This window comes from Colossoma macropomum, unplaced genomic scaffold, assembly GCF_904425465.1.
Source record: "Colossoma macropomum unplaced genomic scaffold, Colossoma_macropomum, whole genome shotgun sequence".
NCBI classification, from domain to species: domain Eukaryota; kingdom Metazoa; phylum Chordata; class Actinopteri; order Characiformes; family Serrasalmidae; genus Colossoma; species Colossoma macropomum.
In genome coordinates this window covers 7541219-7557760 of record NW_023494796.1, presented here as the reverse complement: position 1 = coordinate 7557760, position 16542 = coordinate 7541219, and the positions used below count along the sequence as shown (strand labels likewise).

The window sequence follows — 16542 nt, the reverse complement described above, 5'->3', positions numbered from 1 at the left end:
ACCTGCAAGTCTGCCGGCACTCCGTGCAGCTAAAACAGTGTTATCAGCGCTGACTAGTTCTAGTAAGAAGATTAGTCGTCATTTAATTGTTCTTATAGATTTCCTCACTAGTTTGGCGCTTCGGTTAAAAAGCGGGTTTGCCCTAGATAAGTGCCCTAGTAAACAGATTGGAGCGCGGCCGTGCTCTGCCGTTGGCGCGTTGTTTCAAAGGAAAGATGGAGTTCATGAACGCAGTTCAGCGGCTGAAACTAAACGCTGTTTCTACAGGTGCGTTTACACTTCGATAAAGAGAAAACGCCAACGCTGATGTTTTAGGATATTTAGTATCACCTGCTCCGAACAGGAACGGAAAATAGCTTGTAGTTTAGCAAGAGGTTTGTTCGGAAATCAGGCTGTCTGTGATGCTAAGCTAACATCGTTACCCACAACATTAGGTTAATCTCAGTTCAGCTCAGTGACCGATCAGCAGCTATGAGTTTGTGGTTGTGTGTTGTTGTTATACTTTAACTTAACCTACATTCCTACCATTAAACGTTTCCAGGGTTTTCTGTGATTCTTCCTTTACAACCTTTTTGTCCCATCACAGACAGACAGTAACGAGTTTAGTTATTCACTGTAAGCTGATCTAGCAACACAATTACAAAAACAAGGCCAACACCTTGGAGAATCGTACACATAGACTACATTAGTATTTGTAGTGTTGTTGGTAACAGCAGGTTAGCTGTTTAACTGAACCTGTTCATGTTCAACAACTAAATTTAAGATTCAAAAAAATCCACAGACGTTTTTCTGAGTGATGACATTTTGTTTAGATTTAATTTTCATACCTGTGTTCACAATCAAATCTAGATTTTCTGTTGTTTTGTTCAGAAATATCTGACCAAAAGATTTTTCAGTGTGGTCTAATTTAATTTAATGTAGTACATTTGGGGTCAGTTTTCTAGATATGGATTAAGCCTAGTCTTGAATTAAACTGCACTGTCAGTGGTGTTTAATAATTAGAAATCTCACTTAGTCTTGGTTGAGATCTGGGTTTGAAAAAGTAGCCTATACTGTTTAAAACGTCAGCTTTGAGCCACATGGTTTGCTCGGTTTTAAAAAATGTTTTCAGGTTTGTGCTCAAGCAAGCTCAGACAATATAAGGACCAAAGGAAAGTTAACATTCAGTAATACTTAGGTTAACATCACTACCAAAAATATGAACTCAAACAAGCTTACTGGGGTGACCAGTTCATTAAAACACTGAAAGTTGTTTTTTGGAAAATTACAGTTACAGTACACACATAGTGGGTTAGTTCACTTGGGCGCACTTGGTTACTCATAACTCGGCCCATGTAGATACAGATTTATTAGATATGATGATATGATTTATCTGACACTGTATTTTATGACTTGTTTAGCTGGCTTACTACGTACCTTAGTTGCATAGCTAAAGCCAAAGTCTTCTGTTTGTTATGTGTCCTCTTTTCAGCTTGGGTGGACACAGTCTGGGATTGTGAGTTCACTGATATAGAGCCCCTCGACTCTGCCATCGAAGAGGAGATAAAAGAAGACCCCGAGGTTTTTAAGAAAGTGTACAAGCAGTTACTGCCCTTCTCCACTGACGATGACAGCACACAGGTCGGGTGGTTACAAAGTGCCTCACTTGGCATTTTAAGCATATTTTTCCAAATGTTAACTATATGTCCAGATGTTTGTAGACATCTGCTGAATATTTGTTGTCTGTTCTTGCTGACTGCTGTGCAATTTTCTGTTGTTTGGTTTTATAGAGTATCTGGACAGTGCTGGGAGAGAATGAAGTGTCTGTGAAGTCGCTGGTGGCTGTACTGGCCTGCTTCGTCCTTGGCGCAAAAGCCAAATCTCCCAGTGTTGAGCAGAGATGCTACAGTCTGCAGGCAGCCTCCCTTTACCTGCTGCTTCTTAAAATCCCAGGTCAGTCACTTCAGTATCTGACAGCAACTTACCTTAGTTTATGCTGCTAAAATTTCCAAGGATTTTCACAGTATAAAACAGATTTTTTTTTATGGTGTCATGTTAATGCAAGTTAATAATAACTATTAGAATGGTTATTTCAGCATATATCTTAAATGTGCGTATAGCTTAAATGTTTATATTTTTCTCAAACTGAGGGCTTCACTTCAGTAGCTACAGCTGAGCTGATCAGTTAGAATGTTTTTGAAACCTCCACAATCTTTACAACTCCAAAATGAGTCAATCTGACAGCTAATGCTAACACATACAAAAAGGTTTTTCCCACTCAGAGGATGAATTAGACTTAGTGAGCTGCGATAAAGAACAGGATGTTGCCTGGCGTGCCACCTTAACTTGGCTGTGAATTAAGAGGCTATGCTACCTGACAAAGTAACCATTAAACCACACAGCTTGCTCACACATTATAGTAATGTCTTTTTATTATTATTTATTTTATTTATATATTGTTTGTTTGTTTGTTTGTTTCTGGACTAACATTAATTTTATATAAAGTTAAGAAGCAGGCTTCCCCATCTGGTCACTTAACTAGACAAGTGATTTTGAACTTATATACTATAAATATAAATACTAAGCTATATAAGGATAAATACTTGTGGAGTCTTCAAGAACGCCGTTATGTGTGGTTTTATGTACCTAAAACAATCATAATTAATTTGTACTTAGACATTTTCCAGCCCCTCTTTTTCCCTCAGAAGTAAACAGGCAGTTTTTGTTACTGTGTCTTCAAGTCTTCTGTATATATAAATGAGGTCTTCTGATTGTCTGCCCAATCAGAGTGCAGTCAAAACTCAGTCAGACTGAACGCTCTGTATAATGTCAGTATGTACTTTACATAACGTTAGGTATGTAATTTATTTTGTAATGAGACACCAAACATGCCTTGGCTGATTGATGCCATTAGGGAAAATGGGAAAAATCTGTATGTAATATTTGTCTCTGTGGTCAGATGCTTTCATTTTTATTTAATGTCTATTTTTCAGGCAGTGTCGCCAACAAAGTGTTCCATCAGATTCTCTTTGATACATGCCTGGACATCATACTGAAATGCTGGCCCCAGAGCTCTGGGAAGAAGCGTAAGAAGGATTCTCTGAAGAGCTCTCAGGGCGACCCCAAGAGTGGAAAACGATCCAAATCTCAGAAGAAGGCTTCGGAAGAGGTATATGACTGTCCTCTTCTGTATACAGATTGGTATCAGTACTGATACTGATAACCGTTAGTTTTATAGTTCATTTTTCCCATTTAGCACATCAGCTGATTATGTACCCCTAGTTGTGAGACAACCTCTTGATGATCGTGGCTGCTGGCAGTGACAGTAATTATGCATTATTTCCCCTCCAGATGGAGATTGATGAGGATGAAGAGGAAGATGAGGAGGAGGAGGTGTATTTCTCAGCTCAGGATCTGCTGAGAATGAGGGAGGACGTGGTGGCTCTGGTCCGAACGCTGCTCAGACTGCTGGAGAGGTTTTCACTGAGGGACAAGCCGCAGAGTGCTGATAGCTGCGTGCGGGTCAGTGTCCGTCCATCTCGATGATGATGTTGATTATTATTGCAGACATACATTTCATTTGTGTGCCACCACCTCAAGTCTGAGACTGTGTAGTAGAGGAGATCAGTATTTTTGTAACAAAATTCAAAATTAGTCGAAAGTAGCCACAACTATTAATGGATAGATTAGATAGAGTATCTACCTGCTTCCTTCAGATCAGATGTATAGGAATCTTTTATTTGGCCTGTCATTTACTTCAGTGACAGATGGAGCTGCAGCATATAACTGACTAACTCAGACAGTAATTTCTCTCTACTTGTTAAAACAGAAAAACTGTTCAGCACGTGCCCGTTGGCTTCTTTTAAGTGAGTTTCAAGTTGCCAGTTTTTCATATTTCGTATTCGTAGTTTTGACAGGTTTCCCTGTTTTACTAAGTACAGGGAAACATGCCAAACTCCAGTGTATACAAGGCAAGGGACGTATCTGCACAGTGTTGTATTGTAGCTGATTGGACTAGTTCTGCTGCTTGTCTGCGAAGATTCCTTAAACTGCAGTGGTTTAGTCTGTGTGATCTAGTCTGGTGTTGACGTTCCTGTCTTTCTGCAGATATTCACTGAACTCACTAACTTTGAGCCAGTAGTTGGAGAGCTGTCCTTCACTGAGAAACGGCAAGTGTCCCCAGACAGAATGCACATATACTCTTCAGCACCTGTTGGTTCCACTTTTTCTGCCGTTCAAACACTTTATTTTCTGTCTTATCAGAGATGTTGACCGGCTGGAGAGCCTTCCTGAGCTAGCCTATCGTGGCCTTTGGCTGCTCTGTTCCTCCAGTCACGGTGAAGGAAATGAGGTGGGTCGTATGTGCACTAGTGTGTGTATTTTCATATTCGTCCTACAGTAACTAGCAGCTTTTCTTTAGTGCTACTCCCAGAATATTACTTTCTTTATACTCGTATCAGATTTATACTCATATCAAATTAAGGCAGTGTGATGACATTGCTACAGGGCTTCATAAAAATCATAATGAGCATGAATAAGCATAATAATCATTTATAAGCATAAATATGATACTCACTTAAGGGGCAGAGATAATATACGTAGTTATGTCATGATGGCATCAGTTTCAGACTCACTTATGAATTTGTATTGTAGGCTAATCAGTGTTATGTTAGACAAACCCAAAGTCAGTTGTAATAACGTGTCATAACATCCAATGTCAGCACAAACCTGTCAATTAATATAGGTGATTAATCAACCTGACAATGACAAGAGCAGCGTTTATGACAACTGTTGCTTATTGGAACAAGCCTTTAGAAATGCTTATGGAGGTTTATATTAGTAGTCATGCAGGGCTTATGTAGGTGTTATGTAGCCTTACAAACGTTGGCCTACAATAAAGTGTTCCCCCATATTTTTTTTGCCGTTCTTCAGTGAATATACCAGGTGTATCAGTGGTTTGTTTTTACTGGGACTCAAACCCACAACCTGCTGCATTGTATTGCTTTACTGCACAGTGAGGGAGGGAGAGTTATTGTTACTGGGACAGCCTATACTGTCTTCACTGTGTCAAGTAAACCTCTTAATGTCTACAGTAGGATGCTATTGAATGAGTGTGACATTTCAGAATGCTCTCTGGTGCTTTGCAGTGCCGCCGTCGTGTCTTCCACCGGCTGCTATACGTGATTCTGATGATGAGGAAAGAGGAGAGAGCCAAGCCGTGCCTACTAGCGTCCTCACAGACTGTCTTTAAAGCCAGAGACCAGGCTGTTCTCTTTATAAGGTTAACTTGGTTTTTTAACTTGTCTTTTTCATATTTTATCGTATTGTTAAGATTCTGTTTCCTGTAAGGTTCAGTAAAGGAATGCTGTATTTTGTAGTTCCATCCAACTGACTGAAGTAGTTAACTAGAACAATTTTTGAATCTTATTTGTATTGGATGAAGGAAACCGTAAGGTCAAAATGTGTAAATGTAGCTTGTGTAATATGTTAAATGCTCTCAATGTTTTTCTGTATGCGTTCTGCAGTCAAATTGTGGATGAGCAGACGGAAGCCACGTTGCCACTGCTCAGGATCCTTTTGCAGCATATCTGCCACCAGGTATGTTAGAACAGATTAAGTTTCTATAAAGCAATAAAGCAAAATTTGATGGGTGACTGTGTAATATTAAAGAATGTATGTTACAGCATATAAGAATGGATTGTGTTTCTCACATTGGAATGCCTAGAGGACACTTTAAACTGCATTTTTTTTTGTTTGTTAAAATTGAAAGAAGTAACAAGCCAGGAAGACTTTTTTTTTGTTTTTTGGTAGATCAGTTCTGTGATTGGTTGATTGCTTTATATTATATAGATCAGTTAGAGCAAAATCGATCTTATTATTCCAACAAAGAGCATTGTTTTGAGTGTTTTGTTTGTTACAGATGGTGGAAAAAGCTGAATATCGTGCCAGCGGAGCTCAAGCTGTTGGGAAGCTGATGACGAAGATGCCGAGTCAGGACTATGCCGTTTTTGTCAAGTGGCTATATAACTACTCTCAGAACACCAGGGTGAGTCGCTCACAAAGACTTTAGAGACTCTCTGACCAAAATACAAAACTTAATCATCACTACAGCTGTTGTAAACTTGCCTACTTGCTTCTGACAGTAGTGCCACAGTAGTCTCTAAAACCAGATTTCACTGTTTAAAAACGAGAAAACTACCCTCTGATGTTGTCTTGAAAGTAGAGATAAATTTTCTTTGTCAAAAGAAAAAAAAATGTTTTGCTCGATGACTGTTTGAGCTTAAAGGGCCCTTATTTAAAAAAAAAAAACAAAAAACTGAATGTTCCTCCCTTGTGTGAAGTAAGAGTTTTATGTGATGTAAGTACACATTGCTAATGTTTCAAAACCTAGCATTCATTTCTCAGCCTGTTTGTTTGTTTGTTAGTTTTTAGTTTTTTATTATTATATTATTTTTTTTTCCACTTCGATGTTACAAAAAACGACACATTCAAAATGTCAACCAATTTGGCCCAGTGGCCTACAGCAGTTTAGCCCTGCCCATTCATGCAATTTAGTGAATTTTGAAGTCCATAGTGCCTTTTGAATGAGGCACAATACAGGGCAGCCAATCAGAACAGAGATTCTTTACATACATCAGTCTTAAAGGCACAGTTACAAAAGCAGCCTGTTTAAATCTAATGGATTTAGAGTGGTTTGAGATTCAGATAAAAATCCACACAAATGCTGTGTCAATAAAATGCAAGAAATATGCAGGATGTGGGCCCTTTAATACTATTTTGCTAATGCTAGCAAGCACCACAGATGTGTGTCAGCCTTTATGTTAGTAGCTGGGCTAGAATTCAGGATTTGTTGACTGGAGGACTGTAGGGGTTTCCGATGGTTGTGTGATGTATTTGCACAATGAGATACAGAAAATGATGATGCTGGGGTTGCAGTGCTACACTACAGAAGACTGCATAACAACGTATTAAATCCTATTTTTAGGCTGGAATGCCCTCTTACAGTTCTGACTGAGTAGCTCTGAAGAAGCACCATATTAGAACTAAAAGAATAAACAACACCACCTCCACCTCTGTAGCCTAGCAGTTCAGTCATGAACCCTAAAACAAAAGCATGTTGTAATTTTATATTAATAATTTTCTCACTTGAAGCTTGGTTGAAATATAACTGAAAGCTGCTGAAAGTACAGATTCTGAACTTTCAGTTAGAGGTGGGTGAAATCCAACCCAACACCTCTGACTTTTAAATTATTATTTCAGGGCTTTGCAGGCAGACCCACAGAAGTGCACACACCATATTTTAGCATTGTGTTTTTCTCCTTACTCAGTTATGAGTTTTAACAAAAACAAATCATATAAAGTTCAGCTTTATATAAACTAAATAATGAAGTCATGGAGGTTTCACTCCACGCTCTGTGTTTTGTGCCTGCAGGTGGTCTTCCGGATGTTTGCTCTGGACGTGGCTATGGTGCTGCTGGGGCTGGACGAGCGAGAAGCAGATGAGTCTCTGGGCCCTGAGCTGGCCGTCTACCTGTCCCACCGTTTCCTGGTGCGCAACATAGTCTTCGGCCGCCGTTCTGATGTCTCGCCCACCGTCAGAGGCCACGCCCTGCACTGTCTTGCACAGTGCCTGGAGCTGCCCTCCCACAACGCCACCAAGTGGATCCACGAGCTCTTCTCTTCATCTTCTACCAGTACATAATTCCACTCTTTTGTTACTGTTATTTCGGTCACTATACGTGTAAATATCCCCCTTAGACAATGATTCTGTGGTCACTTTCTTACAAAACAAAACCTAATAGTTCGCTGGTCAGTGTTTGGCACTTTGACCTGCTGTTGTCAAGTGGAAATTGAACCACATGTCCACATCCCTCAGTACTTCTGGATATGCATGTGCATTTATTGGTTATTCATAAGGTTCCTGTGAGCACGTATAAGTGCAAGAGGGATCATAACAAACGCTTCTCAAACCAGCCTATGAGCGAGTGTATGACTGTTTGATTGAAATACGACTTCCTTGCCTCCAGACACTTTCTGCCTAGAGCTTTACAGTGCCCCCAAGTGGTCAAAAATATAAGTTACAAAGAAAGCAATCATGTAAATGCCTCATACAGATTTAGTGCTTCATGAAATCTTAAATTTCACCACATTTTGATTCAATTTTATTATCTTGGTATCAGCCGGGTGAAATCAATTACACAACTATTGATTATAATTGATTCTAACATTCGGAAATTATTGCAGATGAATTGCCAACTTCAGATCAATGCATCACAGTGCACTGATGCATGTATACACCTCTACTACTGCTGTTGCTGTTAGTACTATTAATAGTAAAACAAATACCAGGGCTATCATGATCATGACATTTTAACTGACAATTATAATGCAGCTTTTAAAGCACAAGACTAAAGTCAAATTAGCTGATTAGTCATCTTGCTTATTAGCTATGTTCACTTAGTAGCTACCCTGCCTGTACTGTTAAAATGATACACTGCACTGTTGTGCACGTACGCTCGCACAAAAATTCTGTCAAACACACAGATCATAAATGATATTACTAATACTACTACTGCTACACCTATTTTATGAATGACTCTACTAGTACTGATTCTCTTATTACTACTTTTATGCTTCTCTTTCTACTCCCAGTGCTATACTATTACTAGTCATTTTTTTTAATGTAAATCTTATTTGGGTGGCCTAGGTATCCATATTTACTCACATATGCTGTCTGTGATTGAGTGTGTTTTTCTTTTGTTTTGTTTTTTTTAAAATGATGACTGATTTTGTTTGGTGTTTTTACTTTCCCAGCTGGCGCACAGACTCTGCTGGAAACTGGCCGTTCAGAACGTAAGCATAATAACAATTATTAATACAACACATTGACTGTAGTACAAATGTTCTATTACAGCTTAGACAAGGTTTCTCATACGTTGTATGTTTGTTAATTATTTTGTCCTCTTTAGTCATAGAAGGGTTTTTATTTATTTATGTATTAGTGTATGTATTTATTCTTTTTTGTTTGTTTGTTTTCTCAGAAACTCTGAAAAGGACAGAGATGGCTCAGAAAACGGCCCTGACGTTCCGCACAATTGAGCTGAGCAAACACAAGAGCCTTGCAGGGGCCAGCCGCCGCAGCGGTGACGGCAGTGGTGATGGCAGCGCTGACGGCGTCAGCCACAACACTACGTCCTTAGAATGTCAGTTTAAACACCCATCACAACTAGAAGTGCTGTTTATACTGTTCACACTAACTTACACACCAATACATGTTTAAAAGAATCCAAGTACCTTCTCTTACAAACATTTCTGCAAGGGTGATAATTAGAATTTGGGCTCCATATTGCAAAAGCAGCAGCCAATACTCTTCTGAAAGGCTTTTCACTAAAATGTTGGAACATTGCAGTGAGGATTTGATTGCATTCAGCCACAAGAACATTAATGAGGGCAGGTACTGATGTTCAATGATTGAATTTGGATCACAGATGTCACTTCAGCTCATTCCAAAGGTACTCAGTGGAGCTCCATCACAGAACACAGTTCCGCTGCTCCCCAGCCCAGTGCTGGGACGGCTTTATACCCACACTTGGCATTGCGTATGAGCATCGCATTGCTTTTCTATTGAGGTTCTATGACTGTGAAAGCAATATAACACATGCCAGCAACTGATTTGTCTTTAAAGAGAATGCCACTGATTTTTCAGAATTCCAGAGAAATTCAATAGTTGAGATATAAACAATTCAGTCGGAGTAGTTTGATATGAAATGAGCCATTATAGAGAAATTTACTGACTCAGATTTCAGATTTTACAGTGTCTCTGTTTACATGCAAAGATTTTTGCCAATCTGATTGAATTAATTTTGATTATAGATTAAAACTGAGGTGTTTTTATGCAGACTCTATTCAATAGTCTGATGAAAATCTCTGTTTACATTTACACTACAAGTAATCGGATCCAAAATGACGTGCATGCGTAGAGTACCACTTAGAGTAGACGTTACCGTGACAACGAGCGTCTCATGAGGTCCAGTAAGAGTGGCAAGCTTGTTTTTGTAATTGCTTTAAAATTATGACCGACTCAAAAATGTACTTCACATGTCCTTATTAAAGAAGGGCGAGAGGAAGACGTCGTGTTCTGAGACACATAAGCTGGACGTCCGTCCCACCGCCGTCTTTTAAATATCAGAGCATAAACTTCGTCTCCTCTGCAGACCAGTTTCTGCTCCCGCCATGTTGAACGTTATAACCTTTCGCTACGATGTGAACGAACATGCGCAGAACGTACTTTAACTTTCCGACTGGTAATGTAATCAGATACAGATGTTTACATGGCTATTATTCTTCTATTTAACAGATTATTTATAGGATTACCCGCCTCGTTCAATCGGAGAGAAATTTTATTCCGAATGGCCTCAATTGGACTAGACTATTCTGATTGAGGTGTTTACATGGACATGTATTCTATTCCGATTGAGCTATTAGTCAGATTATTCATTAGGCTGCATGTAAACATGGCTAGTGTTTATATATTGCTGTTGTATTTGCTATCAGAAATAACCAGTGAAATTGCATTTTTACATGTAGTTTTCTGTGTAGTTTTGCTGGTTAAAAAAATTAAACAAAAATGCTGCCTCACAGCACTTTGTGTGTACCTCTCCACTATTAGTGAGTAAAGAAAATACATTTTAGGGCAAAAACTTAAACCTTAAACCTTTCAGTAAGCTTTTTTTTTTTTAAACGGCTCATTTTAATACTTCATATCATTTCGTATCAAACCACTCTAAATGACTTTGTTTGCCTCTTCTCCTTTCAATAATGCAGAACGTTTGAAGGAACAGTGGAATTCCCCTTTAAAATGCCCAGTTCTTTAGCAAGGGGATGTCTGGATACTTAAGATATGTTGTATATGTTTTTAATCTGTTTGTTTAATGAACTCTTTATTTTTCCCTTTAGATCAAGAAACCATGGCACTGTTCAAACAGCGTGTCAGTGATCCTAAGACCAATGTCAGAAAATGTGCGCTTGAGGTATGTTTACAAACACACATATGATTTGGAAATCTTATATGATGAGAGTTCTTCACTCAAAAGTAAATTAAGATTTCTGTTACTGGACTCTGGCTGTCTACAGAATAGTTATTCATTTGTTTTTGTGTCCTTGTGCATGTAGACTATCATGAGTCTGCTGAAGCACGGTGTGATCCCATGCAGTCTGGAGAATCTGGCCATTCTTTCAGAGCGCTGTCGAGACCCTGCAGTGTCTGTGAAGAAGAAAGCGATGCAGTGTCTCATGGACCTGCTCACTGTGAGCTCATTTATTTTATACTTTCAGTAATTACCAGTGCACCATATTCCTTTTTCATAGCAACGTCTTATCAAGAAATGTCCCTAGTGTGTCTAGAATCAGTGTAAAGTAGGGCTGAGTGATAAAACAGTGTTACTGAATATCTGTGTGATTGAATTAATGCGGCTTTGATCTTTAACAGCGAATAATCCTGCTTGATGGGAAACATACTTGATAGTCTGTTTAGTTTGTGAATAATTATTAGGTAAGTTATGATCAAGCAGGTTTTTCAGATCAACCTATCAATAAACATTTTCAGGTGATATAACTGCTTCAAGAGTGAGAGCGTTGCTTATATACATTAAATTTGGGTTTGCATAATGATTAGGTAACACTGAAGTTGCCATACTGTTGGAGCACAACCTTCACAAAGTCAAGCAATTTGTTAATAAAAGTCAGAAGATTGGCAAAAATGTGTTGAAGAAAAGCTGCGACAGACTTTAATCCACCCAAATAAAATAAGAATTAAACATGAAGCCTCCAGGAGTCCTAGAATCTCTCAAAATACAAGGTGTCTAGTGCTCAGAGGCATTGCTAAGGTCAGCAAGGCGAAAAAAACACTTAAGAATCAGTCTGAAATTTCAAGATTCAAGTAATGGTGGCTTTATTGGTAACTGAATATTTTGAAAGTCTAAAATGTTTTGTTAAATTTTGTTAGTTGTATTTATGTTAGTTATATTTATCATTTGATAAGCATATTTAATTTCCTCAATTTAGTTATTTGTATTGTGCACTCTAATATTTGAATATTGCTGCATTTCCCCTTCACAAAGGCCAATGTCACTTTTTCTTTGTTAAACATTAAGATTTAACACAAAAAATGTCTGTACCTGTTGAAAGCTTCACATCTGTTAAAGAGCAAAATAATCCTGAGTTACAGTAATTACAGTAAGTGTGCACACGTTGTAATAACTTGTAAAATAATATTAAGTAATGTTCACATCTTACTGTCTTTTAATGTTTAAGCTCTTATTTTGTGTATGTATGCATGTGTAACAGGTGCTGTCAGACAGCTCTGAGGTGCAGGAGGCGTGGCTGCGAGGGGTGGTTCCCGCAGTGATTGACTCTGAGAGCTCAGTGCAGGAGAAGGCTCTTGAATGCCTTGATGACATCATTCTTACTCACATCAAGAGCCACAGCAGCTATCGCCATGACAACACCTCCCAGAAACTGGCCTGGGACTTGCTGGGACTGATATGTGACAAGTGTCAGGACCTTGGGTCAGTCTCTCAGTCTCTCTCTCTCTGTCTGTCTCTCTCCCTGTCTCTCTCTCTCTCTCTGTCTCTCTCTCTCTCTCTGTCTCTGTCTGTCTCTCTGTCTGTTTCTCTGTCTGTCTGTGTCTCTCTCTCTCTCTCTCTCTCTCTCTCTCTGTTTCTCTGTCTGTCTATCTCTCTCTCTCTCTATCTGTTTCTGTTTGTCTCTCCCTCTCTCTCACTTTTTTTGGCTGGCAAACACTGACTATCAAGAGTTTGGGTACTCTAGTCTTTCCTGTCTTTCTTCAAATTCAGTTCTGATTAGCAATATTAAACTGTAAACACTGTTAACTGGCTAGCTAGGTGCAAAACTGTGCATTTGAGTACATTTAGCAACAGTCAGCAAAAGGGTAGACTAAACATCATATTTACACAAGGCTATGTTTGGGCAATATGACAGTAATTTATTGTTATCATGATAAATTATGTCACGTTTCGCTTTTCTGAACATATTGGATATCCTCAGTGTTTAAAGAACACAGAATAACACAAATCTTGGAAAATGTAAATATTGTGAATTGTTTTGTGTATTGTGAAAATTTCTTGAAGTATCGTGATACATTTTTGCCGTATCGCCCAGCTCTACACAAGGATGTCAGTTTTAGTAAAAACCTATTCTTGTGGAATAGGCTTGCTTACTGTGTGAACACATGAACACATTTTAATTTTTTACATACCTCAGCATATCTGGTCTTGCAGTCTCAGCTGGACATATAACAAAATGCTTACCGAAACATTCCTTATAACTTTCCAGGAAGTACTGGCAAGAAAGTTTATTTGCTCTGTCCTTGAAGCTAGTTTTTGGGAAAAGCTCCCCTGAGTCGGTGCGACCACGGCCTGCAGGCAGAAATCAGGCAAAGTCAGCAGCGGTCATTTCTAGAGATGCATCTGTCCAGTCCGAAGTATCAGTATCAAGGCTGATCCTGGCACATTTTAGTGAATCAGATATAGACAATTTTGAGCCCAATCTATTATTGGACCCTGTTACAATCTGTTTATGCTGCTGTCTTGTTTGGTTTTCACATGCTGCCACACCAGAGCCCTACTATAACATCTCTGACCACCTGCAAGATTACCTTGAAGTGACTGCAGTCAGCTTTCCTGCTGACATTTGGAGTTCAGATGTTTGACCAATATAACATTGCTTAGCTTTGCTGCACACTGGATCGTTTTTAATTCAAAAGTGTGGTATTGCATGTTAATCGCTTTCGCGTTCTCCCATAGCCAAGCTAAACTTTTTAAGCACCTGCTCAAAAAGCCCTGCTTGATTTGAAGAACAGATTTTGTTTGAGTAGTGATTTTGATCCAAACTATTGTTAAAAACTTTGGCTCATGTTACTTTGTCTCTCTCTCTCTCTCTCTCTCTCTCTCTCTCTCTCTCTCTCTCTCTCTCCCCCCCTCTCTCTCCTTCTCTCTCTCTCTCTCTCTCTCTCTCTCTCTCCCTCTCTCCCTCTCTCCTTCTCTCTCTCTCTCTCTCTCTCTCTCTCTCTCTCTCTCTCTGCAGACGTTACTTCAGTAAGGCCTTCAGTGTGTGGGCGAGGCAGCAGAAGTTCTCCGCTGCATTTGTGAACAGTCTGATCTGGCACACTGAGGGTGAGCGTGCTCCAGGGGCGTGGCTCCTGCTGGCTAAAGTGGCCCGCTGCTCCTCCAAACTCAACTACAGCACCATCCTGGAGGCGTGGGACCGCACCGTCAGGTTGGAGCTCACAGACATCCAGCAGTGTAGACAGTGAATATTTGTGTTATATCGTGTGAGTGAATAAACAAATTAATGAGTGATTTATTGTATTTTATTTATTTATTTAAATGTCTGTCAGGTCTCCTGTGATCTCCGTGGCAACAACCTGCCATATCCTCACTGTCATTGGTGACATTGCGTCTGGTATTAATGATGATACCAAAAGCAGGATTTTTGGTGAGTCGCACCTGTGTTTAAATGTGTATATAATCAGATACAGTATTGTTTTGTGGTATTGTCGCTGTCGGGACAATCTCTTATGTCTCTTATCCCTTTTTTTGTCATTTATTTTTGTACATTTGTAAAGTCGAGCTGCTTTTTTTTACATGATGAATGAACCAATAAAATGCTTCAAAATTAATTGGAAAAAATCTTTTTACATTAACTTTTAATAACCATTATAAATTAGGAGTGTTTTTCGTTCTCACAGAAAGTTGAAAATTTTGGAGAGGGAGGGTTTTAATCCAACAGAGACTTTTGTGTATGTATGTTTTCATAGATTTGCAGGACAAATTGTTCTGTAACTTCTCGTTGTTTGTTGTTGTTATTGCATATAGATGCTTATGTATAGAGAACTGTGAATGCCAGAGACCACCCTTTAATTTATTTAATTTCCAGGTAAATTCTGAAGAGTTTTATGTGGAGATGAGATGTAAGATGATCCAAAAAGTAAAACAAGTTAAAAGCAAGAGATCCTCTAAATATTTTAATGATTCTGAAAACTATTAAAAGTTAAATAGGACTCCTAACAACCATGCAAGACCTGGTAGACCACTAAAACTGTCCCAATCAGGTAAATAGTGCTTAAAAAAAGCTTTCATTTCTGAGAGAGAGGAGAAAGTCAAGCTCCACTCTCATCTGTCCACTGCTTGGATCACGAGAAGCAGAAAATGTAACTAACTTCTAAGACTCAACTTTAGAGGTGTGGGAAAATATGCCTGCAGCCTTCTGTGTAATTTTCTGTTAAATATTTTCTACTTTTTTCTGACACTAAAAATGAATAACTTGTTAGAGCATAAAGAACAAGAGGGAAAGCAAGCCTTCACCAGATCACAGAGATGCACTGGAGCTGTTCCATGAACCGCTTTGTATGTAAAATCAGTATGAGCATGGACAGGAAGCTAGTGTAGCTCAACAAGTGCAGGAGGTATTTGACCTCAAGGGGTGGTCTCTAATACATATACCCACATCCTGACATTGTATAAGAATATGTGTGTTTGTGTGCAGATGATCTGATGGGTTGGCTGAAGGGTTTCAGTCTGCCTCTGGAGGTGATCAGCTCAAGTGTAGAAACCCTCTTCCGTCTCGGCCAATCAGAGAACACCAAGGACACCATGGTAACATTTAAATATTAATCTTTATATACCTGAGTCACAATCTAGCCTGTTTACAATTCACATTAATTTGCGTCCTGTATCCGGATGATGTCCTTATGTACATTTGAAAGACTTGCATGCGTTTTAAAGACTTTTAGTGCAGTGCTAAAACCAGTTACATGCTTGATGAAATGTTTTAGGGTGTGTTCACACTTGGCAGATTTGGTTTGATTCTGTTCTGCCATTTCTGTGTTTGTGCGGGACATTAGAACAAACCACACAAACCCTTGTGTGACCCAAGTAAGCGGTCCAAGACTCCCTGACTAGGACTGTCTTGTCCGCTGCTGAACAGACTCTGGTGCAATTTTGAATTTGAGTATGAGTTTGAATACAAAAATGTCTCTCCTCACCAAACTGAATGAACAGTCATCTCCTCTCTACATACCTTTTTTGCTGCATTCAGCAGACCCATTTCTGATGCCAGTTAAACACGCAAATGTGTGATACAACGTGATTCAGGAAGTTCAGGAGATGTCATTCTAGTTATTGTTGCCAAATGTATGTCAAAATCTGTCTAATCAGTGGTGTGTGTTTGTTTGTTAATGAACGAATGACTTTAAGTTTGCATTGTTGAGGTTAAAGTTAAATTTGTTAGTATGAACTTGTAGAGAACCAGAACTAAAATGCAACCTTGTATGATTTTCTGATTTGGTTTGGACAAAGAGAACCAAGCTACAAATCTAAAATGTTCCGATGAATAGGGCTTATATCCTACACTTTTCTTGAGCCATGTTAAACTCCAGGTCCACTTCTAACACTTGTGCTTTTACGTACCAAAAACAGTCTATATTAATTTTACATTAACATTTTCTAACTTATCTTTAGCCCTTAGAATTAAACAGGCTGTTTT

At 39.0% G+C, this 16542-nt stretch overlaps 1 protein-coding gene across 1 annotated transcript in view; it reads left to right on the top strand.

Moving 5' to 3' along the window:
- The first annotated feature begins 110 nt into the window (after positions 1-110).
- The window catches only part of ncapd3 (non-SMC condensin II complex, subunit D3), a 29117-nt gene continuing 12685 nt past the window's right edge, over positions 111-16542 (top strand). The window contains exons 1-19 of the mRNA XM_036583447.1: positions 111-267; positions 1472-1620; positions 1770-1932; positions 2973-3148; positions 3331-3501; positions 4087-4148; positions 4243-4330; positions 5127-5260; positions 5505-5577; positions 5900-6025; positions 7412-7673; positions 8794-8832; positions 9021-9182; positions 10936-11009; positions 11152-11286; positions 12325-12545; positions 14083-14274; positions 14396-14493; positions 15544-15653. Of these exons, the coding sequence (XP_036439340.1) occupies positions 216-267; positions 1472-1620; positions 1770-1932; positions 2973-3148; positions 3331-3501; positions 4087-4148; positions 4243-4330; positions 5127-5260; positions 5505-5577; positions 5900-6025; positions 7412-7673; positions 8794-8832; positions 9021-9182; positions 10936-11009; positions 11152-11286; positions 12325-12545; positions 14083-14274; positions 14396-14493; positions 15544-15653 (2487 nt within the window). The 5' untranslated portion in view covers positions 111-215. The remainder of the gene's footprint in view (positions 268-1471; positions 1621-1769; positions 1933-2972; positions 3149-3330; positions 3502-4086; positions 4149-4242; positions 4331-5126; positions 5261-5504; positions 5578-5899; positions 6026-7411; positions 7674-8793; positions 8833-9020; positions 9183-10935; positions 11010-11151; positions 11287-12324; positions 12546-14082; positions 14275-14395; positions 14494-15543; positions 15654-16542) is intronic.